The following is an 18,918-nucleotide window of genomic DNA, read 5'->3' as shown; positions in this document are numbered from 1 at the left end:
GTTCCGGGAAATTATGTACTACGGTGAGCATGGGACGGTTAGGCGAGTGCTGTAGTACGTTAAAGGTTACACTTTGTTTAGACAACTTCTGTAAACTGGTTTAATTGTGAACGATTTTCCGCTACATAGCACAGGCACATAATGGAAACGCAAAGTTTACATAATCATTTTTAATTACAAAATGTCATCTTGTGTTGGTTTGGAGTGATTGTTTAGTACTGTCGGCATTCAGAACCACATTACTGGCGTTTCGATCGATTTTCAGAATTTTAGACATAAAATTTAGCTACTATGAGCTTTTATCGAATTGAGCTGTTTTATGCCGCTTTACCAAAATTTAATTAAACATTATCGAACAAAGCGAACGAATGTCACGTGTGCTTAATTATGCTCATCACCAACACACGTACACACACACCGCAGTTTGTCGTTTATTACAGCTTTACCTTACCACACCACTGTAAACGACTGTTGGTATGTGAGTGAAGAGTGGTTTGGATGGAAGTTTGTGGGATTTTACGAAGAATTTCTTACCAGACACCCTCGCTACAATCTGCATCGTACACAAGGAGTGCCCCGGAGCCGGTCCGCATTGGATCGAACGGTACAATCAATCGAACGTAGGCTTGACGAGTACCCGTACATCCCTTCTACGCCCAACCGTTGTGGTGGTGGAAGTAGGTCAAGAGTGTACCGACTCGCATCGATGTCTTATCGAATTGAAACACCCGGAGACGGCGTGCTTTGCTAGCCGTCCTGTGAGCCAAAGGTATCGATAGACCCACAAACTGCTGATACAGCCACACCGCACTGTTCTTAAGAGTGGGGTTTCAGTTTTATGTGGCTTTGTCTTTCGTACGCTTGGCTGAATTTTGCCCCATAAGTGTATCTCGACCCGATATAATTATTACGCACATTCAAGCAAAACGATTTAGAGATAATCCATGCTATAAACTTCACATCCGCCCCACAAGAGCAGCTTCAATTGTCCCAGACTTAAAATGCTGAAAATAGCACAGCATGGATTAAAGTTTATAAATTATTCCACCTCAAAATGAAACAGCGGTTTATTGTACTAAGAATACACAAAAAAACACAGAAGGAATTTTCAAATCAACACGACTTTTGATGGTGCCATAAACTGTCCTTTCCCATCCCGACAGCGGCAACTACCGCTTGATCGTTGATGTCGGAAAAGCGAGATTCGCTCATTGGAACCGTTGCAGTATTTGATGGAGTTGTAACCTATGAGTTTAATTTACGACCCACGGTCACCTCCGTGCCTATGGTTCGTTCAATTCCACCCGTCTTTCGTTTGTCCATTCGGTTGTGGAAAGCACTCGAGGCAGAGCATCCCGTCGGGCGGCTGGTAGAATTGTGGACAGTAGGCAGACAGGAACAGAAACAAGCCAACAAAAAAAAAAAAAATAGCGCAAAGTTATGTGTTTCAGGGCTTATGTCCAAATTTTATCACTGTTTTAAGCCACTTTTAATGGTTTATTCCAGCGAATCCGGCTTGTTGGGTCGAACGGTTCGGCAAATCATGCCCCGCGGCTCGTGTTTGAGAGGAGTTGCTTTGTTTTACTGTGTAAGGAGGAGGTTTTTCACCCCAGGCATGTTACATGCATACAAAACATATCAATTTAGCTGTTTTATTTAATTTTATCGAAAATATAAAAATATATATTGTACAAAATTAAATTATTGTACTTTATAAAAAAGCATATTTCTGTAATTATTATTGAAGGATGTGAACAATAATACTACATTGAAGATATTTCTTCATATTAGTAATTCTATAATCTTACTCCTTGTTGCTTTACCGCACTTATCAAAGTAATATTCGCACATGTGTTTCCAATTATAACTTCTTAAACGATTTTCTCCCATCCTACGCAACCGCGAAGTTTCTTCATGTGCCCTAGAATGTACCCGTTTCGCTCATCGTTCACGCTGCATGCAATTGTATCGAGCTTTGCATTGAAAGGAAGCGAAGGGAAAAAAGTTCCATTTGCGAACCACGGTAAACCCTACAACCGTCTTTATTGAAATGAATAGCAAAAAAAAATCCATCAACTTCTTTGCAACTTGTTGACGATTTTGTGGTTTCCACATTCCAGGTGGTTCCACTGCTGGTTCACACAAAACACCCCGGTGGTTGCTTTTGCATAGCGAGCTTTCCCAACGACAAGTTCTTTTCTTCACTCCCCATTTAAAGCAACTTATTCTTTACCTTACATTCGAATAAAAGGAGCATGCACAAAACAAACAAAAATCGAAACGCCAGCTGAATCCTGAGGGTGAAATAAAAAAAAGCATAGTCCTTTGAGGGGTTTGAAAGGATTCCCTTCGAGCATCTGGTGAACAGAGCACTGGATATCCAATTGAAGCGGGTAGATTAAATTAAATCGAGCTCGCGGATGCCCAACGATGATAGGCAATGATGGGTTAGCTCTTGGTGATGGTTGTCCTTTTGCGCATTTTTTTATATTTCGACAGCTCGGGAACCCGCCGAGCGTTGGGAAAGTTGATCACATTAAATTGGACGCATTATGGCTGATGGAGTGCAGTGAGCTAGAACAGTTTAGACTTAGATAAATTGGATCCCTAATAAAAGGGGGTAGCGCCGGTACGGTTTCCGTTTCCCCTCACTGTAAACGATTGACATTTTGAGTTTGAGTTTGAAGAGCGACGACCTAAAACGTGCTAATCGAAACCGATGCTGAAGCCTTCTGTTCCAAACTGAAATGTCCGTTATTTTGCCGGAAAAAGAATGAATAAGAATTACTTCTTGTTTTTTCCTAACTGATCGCTTTAAGTAGCAACTACGCAAGCACTGCTTTTAAAGTGAACTAGCAATAGAAACCGTCCACTCAGTATAATAATCTGTGTGTTTATCTTTATGCAGTAAGCTTCTTTAGAATATAAATGAAATTACGCTCGGATCAAGCCATTCCGGTGGTAGAAAATGGCCCGAAAAGTAGAGTGCACTGGTTGTAAATTTGATGCTTTCCATTAGCAGCAGACTAGCAAACACAGAGGTAAGACCTAGATGGCACTCGTAACGGTAGCACTGCACTGGACTGCCTTTGCCCGGTGAGGTGAACTAACTGGTTTATTTATTAGTTACCCTCAGGTGCTTTTGGTGTGCAGCTTCAGAAACGTCTCTTCAGGGAAGGCAAAATAATGCATTTAGCTCATTGGCTTGAACATAAATTCGTTTGGCATATTTTTTCTGCCCTTCTAAATATGAGTGTATTTCCCAAGCTGGTGCAATATGAATGAAAATAACAGTTATCTTAACTGTTTCAATTTGATAATTTTATTGAAATATTGTTACAAAAGCTACCCCCGATGCTCACTTCAACAACAAACTTCTTGAAAGCATCGCTCCGTGCTGGGGAGTGATATCACCACAGTGCCACAATCAGTCAAACAACTGTTGGCGTCCGAACGGTGGTGTGAACATGCACGTAATGCTAGCACGATAAATCTTTCCCACACGCTGTACCTGGACCTGACGGCTGTACTACAGATTTGTACTACGTTGCTCACACACATTCGCACCGCCCCAGCGCTGCTGCCCACGCTTCATTTTGCCGGCCGTGCACTTGACCTGATTCGTTTGCATTTTCCAAGTGCAATCCGCTCCAAGTGGGTCAGTTTGTACGTGCACCCAGTGACGTGGGAAAATCTATTGCCAATATTCCGAATGGGTCTGAATGTATGTACCTGGTACGTTGTTGGAGGCAAAATTGAAAGACCGTAGTATCGTAAGCGATCAGCGCGCTGCTGGAGAGTGCAATAGATGGTAAAGTGGCTTAGCATGCAATGGAGAGTAAAAGGATTTACAGCACAGCAAGCTGCATGAGTGCATCAAAGAATATTTGCTAATTGTGAGCTAACAGTTTCTTTTGAATTCGGAAGGCCAGAGCATTTGAATGGGTCTCGATGGAGGCGCATGGTAGTTTGTAGAACCGTTAAGAGTGCACTTTTGGAAGAGATCAGTAGCATTGATTCTTGAGTTCGAATGTGGTTTGATTAGTATAAGGGAGTTGTTAAACTGATGCCAATGTTCCGCAGAAGGAAATGTGTTTTAAATGAGGTTCTTTCATTGGATTTTCCAGTTAATTTCACAACACTACCGTTTGAATCTATTTCCTGTATAGCAAAATCTTCATATTACCTGTCACCTTCGATCACGATCGGTTTCATTATAAAGTGTAGCGTAAGGGTTTACTACCGTTTGCTGCTGGTTGTTTACCCACGGTCCACCAATCCACAACGCTTCGTTCAATGGAATGTTAAACAACGCGTTAATAAGCTATTGTTGGGAAACCTCGCACCCAGACCCTACACACGACAAGCAGCAAAAATGTGGCACCGGCACCAGATTATATACGCGCGTTCCGGCTTGCTGACCGTAAAATGGAGTGGTTTTTCCGGTTGGGTCAGGTCACGATGACCGCCCCCCCCTCCCTTTCTTCCCTTACCTCATCAGGATGTCCATTGTTAGTGTATAATAGACTGTTCGACCGTCCCACTTCGGGATCAACCCAATCCAGAACGCTGGGAACACTTCATTTTCCGGTGCGTCCTAGTGTGACGATTTATATTATCATTTCGTTTGTTTACCGAGCCAGATCATCCTAACGTCGAGCGTGGCTGACGGAAGGCGGAAGGAGGGCGACGAATGTGTCGTGTTAGCCATGTATCTCGTCACGCCTTAACGATGCAGTGCCGGTGATGCTGGTGCAAATTTCACCCGCTGGCATAAATGGGCGATTCGTGCCGTTCCGATGTAGGTCAGATTGTGAAGTTGTGAAGAAGGATGGCAACAATAAAAAAAAAATCGATACCTGATCCTGGGCCGTGCTCCTTTTTGCTGCCGGGATAGTTTTGTCTATTTGCTTTTGTTCGGGTGAGATTTTTCTCGCTGTGTTGCATAACTACAACTAAGGTGTGTGGAAAATAAGGAACTGTTTGTATCGCTCTCTCCCGACACCCGACAAACGAAAGCATTAGTGGGCTGAAGCTATCGTGAATTATGGACGCATAGTTCAACGCATTTAATGGACTATTGTTGCTCTTTTAATTGCATCCTATGCTGCTTTTGACGTATTTTTAATGATTATTCTTGGAGGGTTGTTTTTCGGGCCAATAATTGAGTATTGAACGTTCGCTTCATGGAGGAACTGCTTTTCGCTTTGGTAAATCCATCCAGTCGTTGTACGAAAAGTATATGTTCACAGCTAATTTTCACTGTACCGGGGCTCTCGTGCTCGGGACGCGATTTCACTCGAATCATCAATCATCATGCCGCAGGCAACGGGAGTAAGGATATGGTGCCGCTGCTGCTCCGAAATTCCCTTGTGTGCTTCACGTTGGATTGATTTGCAGCACGAGCATGAAGCTTCATTCACCGCACTGCTACTAAGCCATAATGTACAAATGGTTGCATTTTCTCGATGTAGCTTAAATAGAAACTTGTTGGAATGTTTACCCCGTTCGCTTGGTTGGAATGCTTTCGGTGAAGTAGATATGTTTTTCGTGCTGGTACTGTCTGTGTCTGTGCGTGCGGGTGTTGCATGCTCGACCTCGACTGGTGCTTAAATTAACATGTTCTGTTTACTGTGTGCGCCGGCAGCTTTGTGTGCGGTTTTCCAGGGCGGGGTGGAGCATCATGCTTTCGAGCTGGTTATTTAATAGTGCTAATCGACCACCAGCACACGTTCCGATGCCAGATGGCAGCATCATGCATGGAGAATAAGTTTCTGTTTGCATAAAGTTGGCCACCGAATTGATTTGATTATGCAAAACTAAAGCAAGTTGGAAGCAGTGGATATTTCGACCAGCTTTGTGTGTGCGAGTTTTGGGTAATGAAATTAAATTTTGTAATTGCTTTGCAAAAGGGATGTAATGTTAAATTTTGATATCGTGCATTAAGCACCGGCGGCTAATGGCGTTTTTGTTTCACAGTTTTTGCATACCACTTCGTTCATTGACCCCTTGCGAAGAGCGAACTGCTAGGCGATTGGACGATTTATTGCGTAATGTTGGTAGTGCCTGCCGGTTTAATACTCAACCTCCCCCCCCCCCCAACCTTCCCCCTAGACTCCCCAGAGAGAGGGAGATTTATGACCTCATGAAGCATATCCATTATGTTCCGACATCGTAGTACCATCACACATTGTGCCCGTTTAGCAAACAGGCGAAATGTGTTTAATGTTGTGCTTGTAGCATTTTCCCATGCTCGAATGCTTTCATACCGTTTCATCTAAAGACATCCGGAGCACGTGTACCTATTGGAAAACTGGATCCTTCCCTCGTCCATCCACTCACACACACACACACTCCCCTCTGCTTTATAAGGATGATATTTCTGATTGTGTCTAGGCTCAGTGAGTAATCCCAATACCCACCATCCTTCAATCCCATCCCAAAGGATGATAATCCGATACACACACGCACACCGTAAGAGCTTCGTTCGTTATGATCCCTGGGCCTATCGTGTATCTGTAAACAAGACACGATCTCGATGTTTTCGCATCTGCTCGCACGGTGGGCCAGACGATCTGAGATTGTAGCATGAGTAGCCTTTTATGCGTGTGTTTCGGCCATAGTTTGTCGGGTATGGTTGCAATTTTATCAGACGCATGTTGAGCGGTCTTTTCGGCGTAGGTACGAATTTCACCGACAAAATCATTTCCAATCAATTGGCACTTTATCACGATGCGCACTGAAGAGCGCGTGTGTGTGTGTTCGTTTGTTTGTATTGCGGCTGAAAGGCAGTGATGTTTTACGACGCGAAATGCAATTCCGATTGATGATGATATCGATTCGCTCATTGCAGCATTTTGGGTAGCACTTAATCTGTTACGCGAGTACGTTTAACCCTCTGTGTGTGGCCGTGGGTTTTTGATGGGTTTATTTACATTTTATTTGATCGCACATCTCGAGGCGGGGTTCGTTGGGATGAGGTTTCAAATTTTGAGCATAATGGCGCTTGATAAGGATTTATTTCTATTACGAACCGTTCTGTACGGTGATGCGACTATTCTTGTGGAATATTTTCATATGAAAATGAAAGCTTTTTGCCGTATAACTGTTGCCGTTTTATGATGCTTGTTATTTTGCGCTGAGAAGTGTGCGAATCTCGGAAAGAATAGTACATGAAGCAAAGGATTTATAAGTAATAATGGAGGCGCCTGGTGGCTCTTGCTGGATACGTAGAAAGTAAGATTATTTTAACAATAATGACAAATTTTCATGATTAATGCAAAAGTAGGCTTTGTATTACATCTTAAATGAGATGTTCAACATTGAAAGAAAGATCAGGGTATGAACGAGATATGGTCATTCTAAAATTATGGATTCATTTTTTCATTAAATTATTACATCTCTTAACACTTTAACATAGTTATTTATAAGCTGAACACTTATCTATGTACAATAATTCAGTTACAAAGAATATTAAAACGAATTTTCTATGAGTAACTCAGTGGAATATAGACTTCTGTGGAATATAAACATTATTTCAGCAAAAAAAAACAACATCACCAGGATGTAAATTATAATATATTTTGCTGCTTCGCATACATCACTTGGAATATTTCATTGAAAAAGAGCACTGTTTCCTTTTAATAATAATTGGTAAAGGAGACCAGGAGGCCGTGCCTGAATTTCATTGTCTTTATTTACCTGTTTGCTGGATAGTTCGGATGAGATTGTCACCCGGGCTTGTCGTGCGAAGACCGGTACCGCTACCAAATATACCAATGGACCCTATAGGGGACCTTTGAAAATAAAAATAAAGGTAGCATGCGAAATTTTCATAAGAAGATGCATAAGAAAAATAAGAAGAAATATTATAAAAAATATAAATTAATAAAAATATAAATTAAAAAAACATAATTAATTAACTAGAATTATAAATTAAAAATGTTACCAAAGTAAAGACGTGAGCTACTACTTGCAATAAACATTTAATAAAACTTACGATATAATGTGTATGTCGAAATGGAAGAAAAAGCTTTTATCAAATAGAACACTTTTATTTGAATCGCATTTGTGCCACAATGCATACATTTTGCTTTTTAATGCGGTGTTAATTTCAAGCCTTCTCGTGAATGCAAATTAAAACCGTAACTTACAAAACTAATTGCAACGGAATCTGCGAATGTAAATGAATATTTCGTTTTGGTTTACAAATTAAAACGTATCGTGCGCGAGAAAGAACCGTGGAGAGCCAACCTCCTCGACGTACACTGCACACGATGGAATTGTTTTAGTTGTATTACACGCACAGAGAACTTTTTTAAGTTAATTGTTTGCATAACGTTCAAACTCATATTGTTATTTTACTACATGAATTCTTCGTTTGCTGTTAAGGCAGATATTTTGAGTAGTTTTTAAGAAGAATTCTTCGGGGAGTATTATTCACAAACAGAAAACCAGCATTATTTAAAAATAGTTTCATCCTGATTATCATGCATAACAGCATGTGGATCGCGGTATAAGATAATCCTTACGCAAACCCGTAATGGAAAGAAATCATATGAAAGGAAAAGTGTTTTCTTTACGTTTATTTAAATTCATATTCCATTCCGAAATGGCGTATTACCCAAACGACGTAAGATAAGTGGCAATGTGGCTTGCATATCGTTTTGGCCCATCGCCGAAACCGATCCTGTGCGCTGTGACTGCTTGCGCCAACGATAACGAGAAACTGATTGTCGGCGGAGACTTTATACCACGCCAGATAGCTGGCCGTGGAGCACTTTTCTTTTCCTCGCGCCTTTCTGGAGGCTCCAAATTGTTTGATGAAGAAATTGTTCTTCTCGCTTAAACGTGGCACCGGTGGCATTCACCAGCGTGTTACGTGTCCCAGTTTTAGGACGGGCATTAAAACAGGAAGCGTTTGCCGAAATGAAGCGTTCCGTTCGGTGTTTTAGCAATCTCGGAGCCGGCGGGCATACGCATTGTTCTGACAGTGAAATGTTTTCCACACAAACCTTCGGTGCTTACTTTCTCCGTGCTGCAGTGCGTGGTTGGTGGTTGGTGCTCGGCAAGCTTGAGCCACCGTGCAGCGTGAGCACAATTCTTACGGTAGAGTTCATGCATTCAGCGCATCATGTTTGAAGAAAGCGCTGAAACCACAAGAAAAGTGGCACTAAAGTGCCAAACGCTCAGCGTAGAGACCCAACCCCATCTAGCTGGGCTCCTCTCCGGCCCCAGCGTTCGATTGGTTCGTTAGCAAAACCATGGAAGTCTTGGCACAGCTGAACCTTTCCCAAGTACTATTTGTCAGCTGGGACGAATTTTTTTTTTGAGGGTTGAGATCCGCTTAAAACAGATTACGGTGTAGAGCCGGAAAGTTGCAGTATCAGCAGCAAGCAAGATCGTTCCCTTTCGGTTCACTTGCCACTTCCTTACTGTGGAAGCTATAACGTCACAGCGGAGCGGATAGAATCACGTTCAGCAATGTTATTTCCTATCGCTATAGCCACACTACCATAGCATTCGGCAGGAAAGGGGATTAATTTTGTTCCACCACTCAGCATTCGGCAGTCTGTGAAAGGGTGCAAATTTAGACGATTGCGCTTCATTTGCTCATTATGCGATGGCTTTCACGTATTCTATTGACACTGCAGCGAAGGTGTTTCGTTTTGTGTGTGTTTGGTTTTTTTGTACCTCACTACACAGAATGCAAATTACTAGCCAGTGGAGCCAGTTTTTGAATCTTTCCCTTCCTTTCCCAACGGAGTTATGTAATTGCAGTTTCGCAACATTGCGCACAAGTTTAGCATAGCAGGACGCTGGGTTATGCAATTTATTACAGCAGCGTATCTGGGTTAGCTGAAGATAATCGGAATGCAGGATTTATTCGCCGAACCGGAATGAAACAGGGCAAATTTTGATTTCCTGTCCCCATTTTCCGGATGCAAGATGCGGATCGTCCGTGTTGACCCAACTGGTACGTGACGAGAATACGGCAACCAGGGCACCGTACCGCAACCGTATTTTTGGGGGAATTGAAAAGTTTTGTGATGCTTCCGGCCCCTGCAGAGCGTACATTGTGAAGTGGGAGAAAACAATGTTGAGGCTTAAAAATTACAGGCAGAGCGGAAAGTTTGAGCAACTTTTAAAATATGACGCCAGAAGATTATCGGCAGATTGATTATGATGCCTTGAACTTAAATACCTGTCAGGTGGTTGTTGGAGTTTGGCAGAACAGATACACGGACGGAAACATGAGTAAAACAACCTCATTAAAATGTCTTAAATAGCGGCTTCAAAATAATCTTCATACTCTACGCCATTAGCGATGGTTTATAGCAGTAAAGGAGCATTTGCTGAGGTGTATGAAAAATGATAGCTGAAGTAAAACTAGTGAGAGGTTGTTAAGGGTTCGGATTTCAAACAACCGGGAGTTGAATTTCCCAATTTTCAGATTCCGATCAATTACAATATTTTTTTAATTGATAGTACAGAATAACGACAGCACTTGAACAAAAGAGATAACTTTGTGTTGCCTACAGCATAACACTTGGCGTCTGGTCGCGTAAATTGCATACCTTTAAGGCGTATTTCGTATAAACGCCGAAAAGTATGCAATATTGGTGTAGAAATCCTTGTATTCCTTGCGTAAATCCAAACTTCTTTCACACTGAATGATATTAATTCAACAATAGTCTTAAATAAGTTATTTCGTCGAATAACGAACGGTACAAAGCGCCTGAGGCAGCTAACACAGTAAACAGATTTGAAGCCCAAACCCCAATCCTTTCGTGCTGGCAGCTTCATTTCCGTTGTTGGCAGTTATCGGTTAGCTTGCATGATAAACTTTGTGAGGTTTAATAAAAACGACCTACCAGAAGTCAACGTTCGAGTGTATACACCCGAAATCTATCCCTGGCTTTGGCTCGTGCCACCGGAAAACCCATGGCATGAAAAAGTCCGAACCCGAGCGCTTCTTTGGCCGGAACTTTAGATCAAAGAACTACGATACGCTGGGCATGGTCCGTAGTGAACCACCGGGATGCTAATCTACACACACCGGTGCTGACGGTACCGGGCATACCGACGGTCCTAGTTGAGCTAGTGTTATGAATGTGTGTGTAAGTGTTTGCATGTTTTGTACACCCACAGGCTGTTTATTTAGCAACTCTCTTGCATACCTGAGCTTTTTCTCACTTTGACTGATAAAGTGCCGCCAATCTGTAGGGACTATCTGTTATTTCAGGAAATTATAATCTACCCTCCGGGGAGTGACTTGTTGTGGAAGTTGTTCTTTGGATGTTCCTTTAGCAGTGGAAACTGTTTGCGTTTTTGGGTAGAGAACGTATTAGCAGAAGAGGAGAACAAATGTTTATTTTGCCAACACAAATTATCACACTGTTTATTAGCACGCTTTAGAGTACCACAAATTCCATTGTAACAATTGAGCACGAAAGAAAGAAAAAATATCCCAGGAACGAATGGGTTTTCATTTATCCAGGAACACCACACATGATGCCGCTCCTTGGAAAGATGAAATCACAACAAAAAGCCACTCACAAAGCAAGCTTTTCGGGCAGTCACTCATGAGTGACGTTGTGCAACACATCGCACCGTCACGGAAACATTGATTATTCTCGAAAGCTTACCGCGGCACACCCTGTGCGCGACATGGGAAAAGCTTCCGGGTGACGGGTTTTCTTCCGTCGTTAGCTTTCCGACTGTTGCTCAGCACGTGAGCACAGTGCGTTTGCCAGTAACGTTGTCGCATCAACGTTTATATTTCGACCGCGTGCGCGTGTATGGGTGCGAGCGCGTGACGAATCCTATCCGTTACAACCAATGGTGCCCTCTCTTTCTTCCTGTTGCTTAATCGGTTTTGTGCGTTCGGCGCTGTTACAAGATGGTTGTGGTTGCACACGGTGTTTTGGGTTGCAGATCCCAAACGGTCTCTGGCGACGCGAAAGAGATGCGTCACTTCACGTGATCCATCGAGCACGATTTCGGGGGTTGGCGAAGATATCGCCCGCCGTGCTGCTTTGGTACGGTTGCCACTGTCGGGACGGTGTTCCAGCGCGGGCACACGGTACCATGCAGCATCGCATCGTAGCTGTAGCAGATGGCATTCGCGTTCGATCGGCAAACGGTAACGGTTGTGTTGGTTCTGTAGCAGTATTCACGGTTCCGTTTCGCAAACCGGGCATGTGTTTTCGATAGCAGGAACGCATCGGATCCATCTGATCCTGTAAGGGAAGGGAATTTTTTTGTTCTCTGTGCGGTGTGTGCTGCTAGACAAAACCATAGTGTCGTGATTTGTTTTCCGTGCCGTACAGTTCACACTATTATTTGTCCGCAGGATAACGGGAAGGTATTATATTTCTTTGTGTTTCCACAGCTGTTGCTCGTTGCAGAATGGCCCTGACCGTTGGGATAACTTTTTTTTTGTTTTAATTTAATTTATTCCCATTTCCGGTTCATTGCAAGCAATCTCGCGCGCGTATAAGTGTGTGTCCGGGGTTGGTGTTTCATTCTTTTTTTTTTGTTTGTTTCATTCGCTTCAACCTTTCCAACCACGTGGAATGGAAACAAAACGCTTTCGATAAAACAAAAGCACTTCGTGCAGCTTGCGCGGTCTATTCTGGCGGACTGGTTTATGGTTATTACTTTCCCACCGAGCGTTAAGGTTTTCCGGGGTTTTTTAATGCGATTTTCGTTTCGTGTTTTTTTTTTCGTGGTGTGCAGCTGTATTGGTTAGCGAGGGAAGTTCCGTTCATACGTTTAACAAAATAAAGCGAAGGATGCTGCAATGCGTTTTGAAACACCCACGTACAGCTTGGCGGTGTTCGTCCATCCGATTAGTGACCACAAGGAACATGGCCGATCCCGTTGCCCTAACCTTGTAAGCGTGATTTATGGTGTTGCTTTAAGAGCTTGTACTTGGTAGTGTACGCGTTCTAGGCTCTCTCCCATCAGCTGCAGCGTGTTCATCATCACGACATAAAACTCCCAGTCTCGCCGTCTCCCAGGGGCAGCTGTTGGGTGGGAATGTTTGTGGGGTCGAGCGGGTTGTGAGCTTGTGTAATCCGCACGCCACTGTAACGTACAGGCAATCATCTGATGGCGGAAGAACATTGGTGATTGAGCAGCAGCCGCAGCTAATTGCAAATGCCGTACATGTACCATTGCCCTAACATTCAGCATTTGTTGTGCATTACCGCAACGAAAGGAAATCCTGTGGTGCAGAAACAAAGGCACATTATGATGCATGCATCCGTGCACGGTGCAACTTCCCCTGTTGATCCGAGTGTTTCGGTCGTGGGCAGTGAAGTGGGAATGAAGTGAGTTCAACGAAAGAAAAAAAAAACGGAAGCTGCTCACGTGAGCTGTCTTTTCTTTGCTTCCGGATTGGATTGATTGGGTTAGTGAAGTTAGTGTTCTTACATCACAAATAATGCTGAAGCTTTTTCCTGTTGAAAGCTTGTAATTTTTGTCAATATATTTAAAAGCTGCCGTAGCTCGTTTTCCCAGTTTTCGGTGGTGTGTTTGTGTGTTAATGTTTTGCAACGGACAATCATTGTGCGGTAAGTGTGCAGGGTACCATTAAAAGCAAGCAACATCCCCTGCCACGGACGGAACGACTGCAGTGCGTCGTCAAACCTGTTCACACATTTCAACATGGCGAGCGGCGAACCGAGCGCTCCCTCGTTGCTGTCACCCGTGTCAGGTACAACGCCAAGCGCCGGAAGTTATGCAACACGCCAGCCACCGTCCGCTTCGGCTAGCAGCAGCAACAGCACGGTACCGAGCCAACCTGTTGCGGTCACAGCGGCAGCAGGCAGCAATCCTCCCAATGGCCCGGCGGGTCCGGGCCAGCAAAGTTCACTGTCACCCCGGCGGCGGGCCCGGTTGCAGCGCTCGGAACGGCTTCAATCCGACCACTCCCAATCATCGCCATCCTACTCGTCCTGGGAGGCGCTGATACGGGACAGCTTCGGTCAGATCGTTTGGCCCATCCGTATCACCAGCTGGGAGATGGTACAGACCGACCGTGCGGGTGGTTGTGGTGGTGCAAGTGGCGGTGGTGGCGGGTTTATGGCTGGGGGTCGTAATGCTTCCTACCATGCGACCGATTACGCTGCAGCCAGGTAAGTTTCGAGCGTCTCGGTATAACAAACAAACACGCACACTCAGACACAGACACATAAATTAACTAGTCGGTGAAAGGATGATAAAACAAATAGGCATCCAAACTGGTACCAGCTGCGAAAATATGATACTGAAAGCCGGAGGGAAATCTTGAATAGAAAATAAGCATAAAAGATGAAAAAAGTTCACAAGGTTGAAACAAAAACATGCGAAAGAAAAACGCTATTTGGTTGAAGATCCTCATCAAAGGCAAGGTAAATGTTTTTTTGTGTTGTTTTTTTTTGCTGTAGCGATCATTTCTAACCGGTTTCGCTTTCGGTTCTCTATCCGAACAGCCATCCATTCGCTGTTTGATGGTTGCGCCAGTGTACGTGTGGATGAACCTTTTTCTTTCACCACCAAAGCGGTCAATTCTGTGGTTTGCAATGGTGGCAGATCCATTTTCCCAGCATGAAGAACACTGTTATTCGTTTGCGCTTCCTCGTTCGGAATCATCCCCGTAGCATCCATTGGGGATTGGTTTGGCGATTGCATAATGGAATTATGGCGCAAAACACCTGTAACAATTAAATCCCGCAGCGAATGGGAGTGGTTGTTTTTTTTTCCTCTGCTTCTTTCGTTAAACTGCTAAAGTTTGGCCCCCGGGGGTGAAGCTCGTTTTTTATGTGCGCTTTTCCCCATTTTCCATTTTTATCGTGATTGTCGTATTTTTTGGTTCGCTTTAGCACGGGCAGCATTTGGCGCTACGCGGTACCTGTAGCTGACACGCATTGTAAAACGACACTTGCCATCTGATAACTGAGCTCGTGCAGAACACCACAAAAGAAGTAATGATGCTAATGAGCTCCATTTAAAGCGCCAATGCCCGGACTACAAAAGGGCGGTGTCGAGAAGCTTAAACAGTCTTTAAGATGGCCATCAGTTTTGATTACGTTTTCCGAAGCAGTCTTTGTTTAATTTATTATGCTTTGTCTTGAAAGTTTTTGTTTTTTTTTGTTTGCTACCGACCACCGTCCCACTTATGGCTTGTCGTAACAAAAATTTACGTTTTATTTACTTTCCACTTAAAAAAAGCGATACGGTTCACAGTAAACTACTGTACATAATATTGATCAGATGGGAATGAAATCTTACTGGCTTCACACTGTTTATTTCTTCAAATAGATATGAGTAAAGTTTTCACTCGAACGACCAAAATACACACGCCCAATTATAACTTTGTCCGCTTTGGTAGACACTTTATGGATAACCGGCTTGCGTACGTTCAATTACATCAGCCCCGGTTCACTTCCAGCCATTTGCCTAGCGGAGAGGGGCCTGTTCACGCCTGTTAGACCGTCGGTAAACAGTCCTTGTCACCAAAAAGCTGGCCTCCCGTTTCTTCATCACCCCGAAAACAGCTGCTTTTATTGTGCAAAATGAATTGGTCGCGATGGCTGTTCAACCGACAATCCCAAACTTCCCTGCTGTTGAGTTTTATGTGAAGATGTTTGATGTGACTGTTGTCTGTACCTTGCCTTGGTGCTTTTAGTCACAGTTAAATGTCATACTCAAGGTTGCGTTTTTTGCCCAAGGAGAGTTGCGGAGCCCGTCAGGATGAAGCATTATTATTCCAGCCCCACCTGACCTGTTCCCCTGATGGATTGTTTGTGTGTGTGCGTTTAAAAAGAAACATAACGAACGATTTGACAATGCTGTGGAATGCCGGCGAAACCGAGCGAAACTACCAACAGGCAACAAATGCAATAACGTACCAGCCCCGTACATAGTTGCATGGTTCCTTTTTTTTCTGGGGAATTTTTGGCATGTTTTCCGCTTCTGGCTGTTTTGTTGATCCTTTGCACGGGTATGTGTGGAGCGGGAACTTGGTTGTGTGTACAACGGAGTACCCCGAGGCATCCGGCTTATGTGGTTGATGTGAGCATCCAAGATGGATGGTTTCTTGAACGCTACTTTGTAATATGTACATTATCGGTGGAAGAATTATGATCGCGCATGAAAAAAAATGTGATTCAGATAGCTGAAATACTTCGCTCGCTTAAGGAACGTTTGGCATTTAATACGCGTTTAATGGCTTTTGTTACGGAGAACTCTTGCAAGCAGGCTTTCAAGAAGATGATTATATAACTCATTATCAAATTATGCTTATGATTCTAGTTAATGCTACTAAGCTGCTCTCTGTGTTGTAGATATTTTCTAGAACACTGCTGCTGTATGGCTTTTTGTGATAATAAAAATTAAACGAATGTTTTACTTGGAAACTGAACTTTCTTGGATAAATAACATATTCTACCGTTGTTTATTGCCTTTCCAACCCAATAAACTTTCTCCACAATCGTTCGAAGAAATGTTGCTCCTTTTTGTGTCGATCAGATTACTGGTAGTAGAAGCCTACACCCAATCACAATCTTAATGATATTGGTTCGCATCGATGAACCGCAGTCAGGCAACGCGTGCTGCCTCACACCATTACCCACTCATGGTCAATATTTTCTCAGCTGTACTAACGAGTACGGGGTATTGAGTGTTATTTATCGCTACCTGGGCAATATTTCGATCGTAGATAACCGATACCGGCAACGATCGGGACGGTTTTTGAGCGACCTTAATTGGAGTCAAAGTACCGGGCGTCTCCATGGTGAGCGTCCGAGCCTGTGAGCTACCAGGCGTCTCCATGGCAAGCGGTATGGCAAGTTTTTGAAAGTAACAACGTAACATTAGTTTTTCTTTTTAATTTAATGACAGAGGAGTCGTATTAACGTTCATTTGGAGCAATTTATGTGGATTTAGGTCATTTTGTTTGTTGGTACATTGAATGAGTGATTTTTTTTTACAATGTAATTCAAGTAATTGTCCAGTCGTATCATTATTTTTTTAAGCTTCATGTATTATTTGTTCCCCCATATATACCACATCCCATGTGAAGTAAAACAAAGAAATCACTAGTAATCGCACAATGATTGGGATGCTTCGGTAGTACGAAAGACTACGTCGTGATGAGCATGTTGTTTGACCTGGTTTCGTGGCTATTGTTCCCCACACAAAGCTCCTGCAAAATGGCGTGTTTTATCATCACTCATGTCAATGAAGATAATAATCAGTGCTCCTTTCAGTGCTTTCTTTGTTGATTGCACATAAAAGTGGTTCACAGTAATGAACAAATCATTACCAACACACAAAACCCTCCCTCTCGCACATGATTCAGGTGTAATCTGTGAACGAAAAAAAAAAACATATTAAGCCGTTCACTATTATGTTTCGCAGTAGTACCAAAATAAGGCCCAAAAAAGCCACAAATAATCAAAGAGTCAACGGATGAACGTAATGCTTTCATTCGCACTTGTTAAAAAGTGGCTGCTCGCCACTCAGCTCTCGAACAAAAGGACCTTTTTGTTCGGGGCAGCACAGCGCAGATCTAATTATACGCGTCACGGATACGGGTAGGATAAATATTTAATTTCCGACGCGCTTACATCTATCTGATACGCTTCGGTTTGTGCAGCACACGGGCAGCGCGAACGGGATATCAAATCTAATCCTAGCCGTGTCTAATTACAAGACAAATACGGCAAGCTTCAAATCGGTTTAGCACCAGCACTAATGCTATACAATGCAACCGTTCGTCGGGAAATGTTTGTACCCATAGGGCAACACATCAAAGAGAGAATGGTCAGCGATTCGTGTAGCGAAACGCAGCACTTGGAAGCGAAACGATTTTTATTTGAATGTTATATCAGGTAACATACAAGCAGCAAGAAACTTGCCACGACTAAAGCTTCCATCGCTTCCATATCTAAATATTGCTTGCGTCAGTCTGACCATTACGACTGTTTGATTCTATTTCTTCATTTGATGTCACCAGTGCGTTTAGACAAGCTTCACAAACTGGAGCTTGCTTCTGTAAAACATCAAAAAGCTTTAAATACGTCCATCAAGTTGTTCGTGATAATGTTCGGTTGTTTGATGGTACGATTCATTCTTTGCAAGATGCTTCATCCTTCTATCGTTTGTTCGTTCGTACGGAGTACAATGATCGAAAGGAAAGACGTTCCATCCCGACCTAGACATGCCGCTGCCGTGTACGAGCATGACAATGATGTGAAACAATAACGACTGTGGCAATGTCGGAACTCGTAACAGTGTAACTGCGGTATGTTTTGAATATCCTTTGATGTAGATCCAGAACGAGAGGAGGGTTTGAACAACTCCACTGAGCTGATATCTGAAGAGTTATATGCTTAGAGTTTGCTAGTGGTACAATAATTTTCGCCATATGATCAAACTAATTTGCATTTAAATTGTACGATGAACAATGTAGCGAGATGTATTTCTTTTGAGTATTGGAAAAGCAAACTCGTTTATCTATTCCATTCCAATAAAAAACAAACACCGTAAGGATTGCAAAGTCCACCAACTTTTCACCCATTCCGCGACAGCAACGTTCATTTCCCTTCGGATGCTTTACACTGTCAGCTTGATGGATGTTACCGTTGAGCAGTCAAACACAAGCGCGCGTGCGAATGTCAGAACAGCGTGGTGGAGTTGTGTGGTGAAATGGCAGCGCCCACCACTACTCCCATTGTCCATTGTCAACCGTAAGCACCGGTCTCAAACATACAGCTCTTTTCCAAGAAAATGCCTACATTGTGGTGCTTGTTTTTTTTTTGCTTCCGAACTGGCCGCCGTGTAACGATGAATCGGAAACGAATAAAAGAGAAAAAAGAAAACTTTCCTCTCCAAGCTAGTGCATGCTTCGTATTGATCTGGGTGTTG

General features: G+C 43.2%; 1 protein-coding gene across 1 annotated transcript in view; it reads left to right on the top strand.

The window, feature by feature from the left end:
- Positions 1 to 13,674: 13,674 nt before the first annotated feature.
- Positions 13,675 to 18,918, top strand: part of LOC128302214 (GTPase-activating Rap/Ran-GAP domain-like protein 3) — a 65,107-nt gene continuing 59,863 nt past the window's right edge. Inside the window, exon 1 of the mRNA XM_053038984.1 lies at positions 13,675 to 14,144. Within this exon, the coding sequence (XP_052894944.1) occupies positions 13,675 to 14,144 (470 nt within the window). The remainder of the gene's footprint in view (positions 14,145 to 18,918) is intronic.

The sequence above is a fragment of the Anopheles moucheti genome, chromosome 2, assembly GCF_943734755.1.
Source record: "Anopheles moucheti chromosome 2, idAnoMoucSN_F20_07, whole genome shotgun sequence".
Lineage (NCBI taxonomy): Eukaryota > Metazoa > Arthropoda > Insecta > Diptera > Culicidae > Anopheles > Anopheles moucheti.
This window is presented reverse-complemented; position numbering and strand designations above follow the sequence as displayed.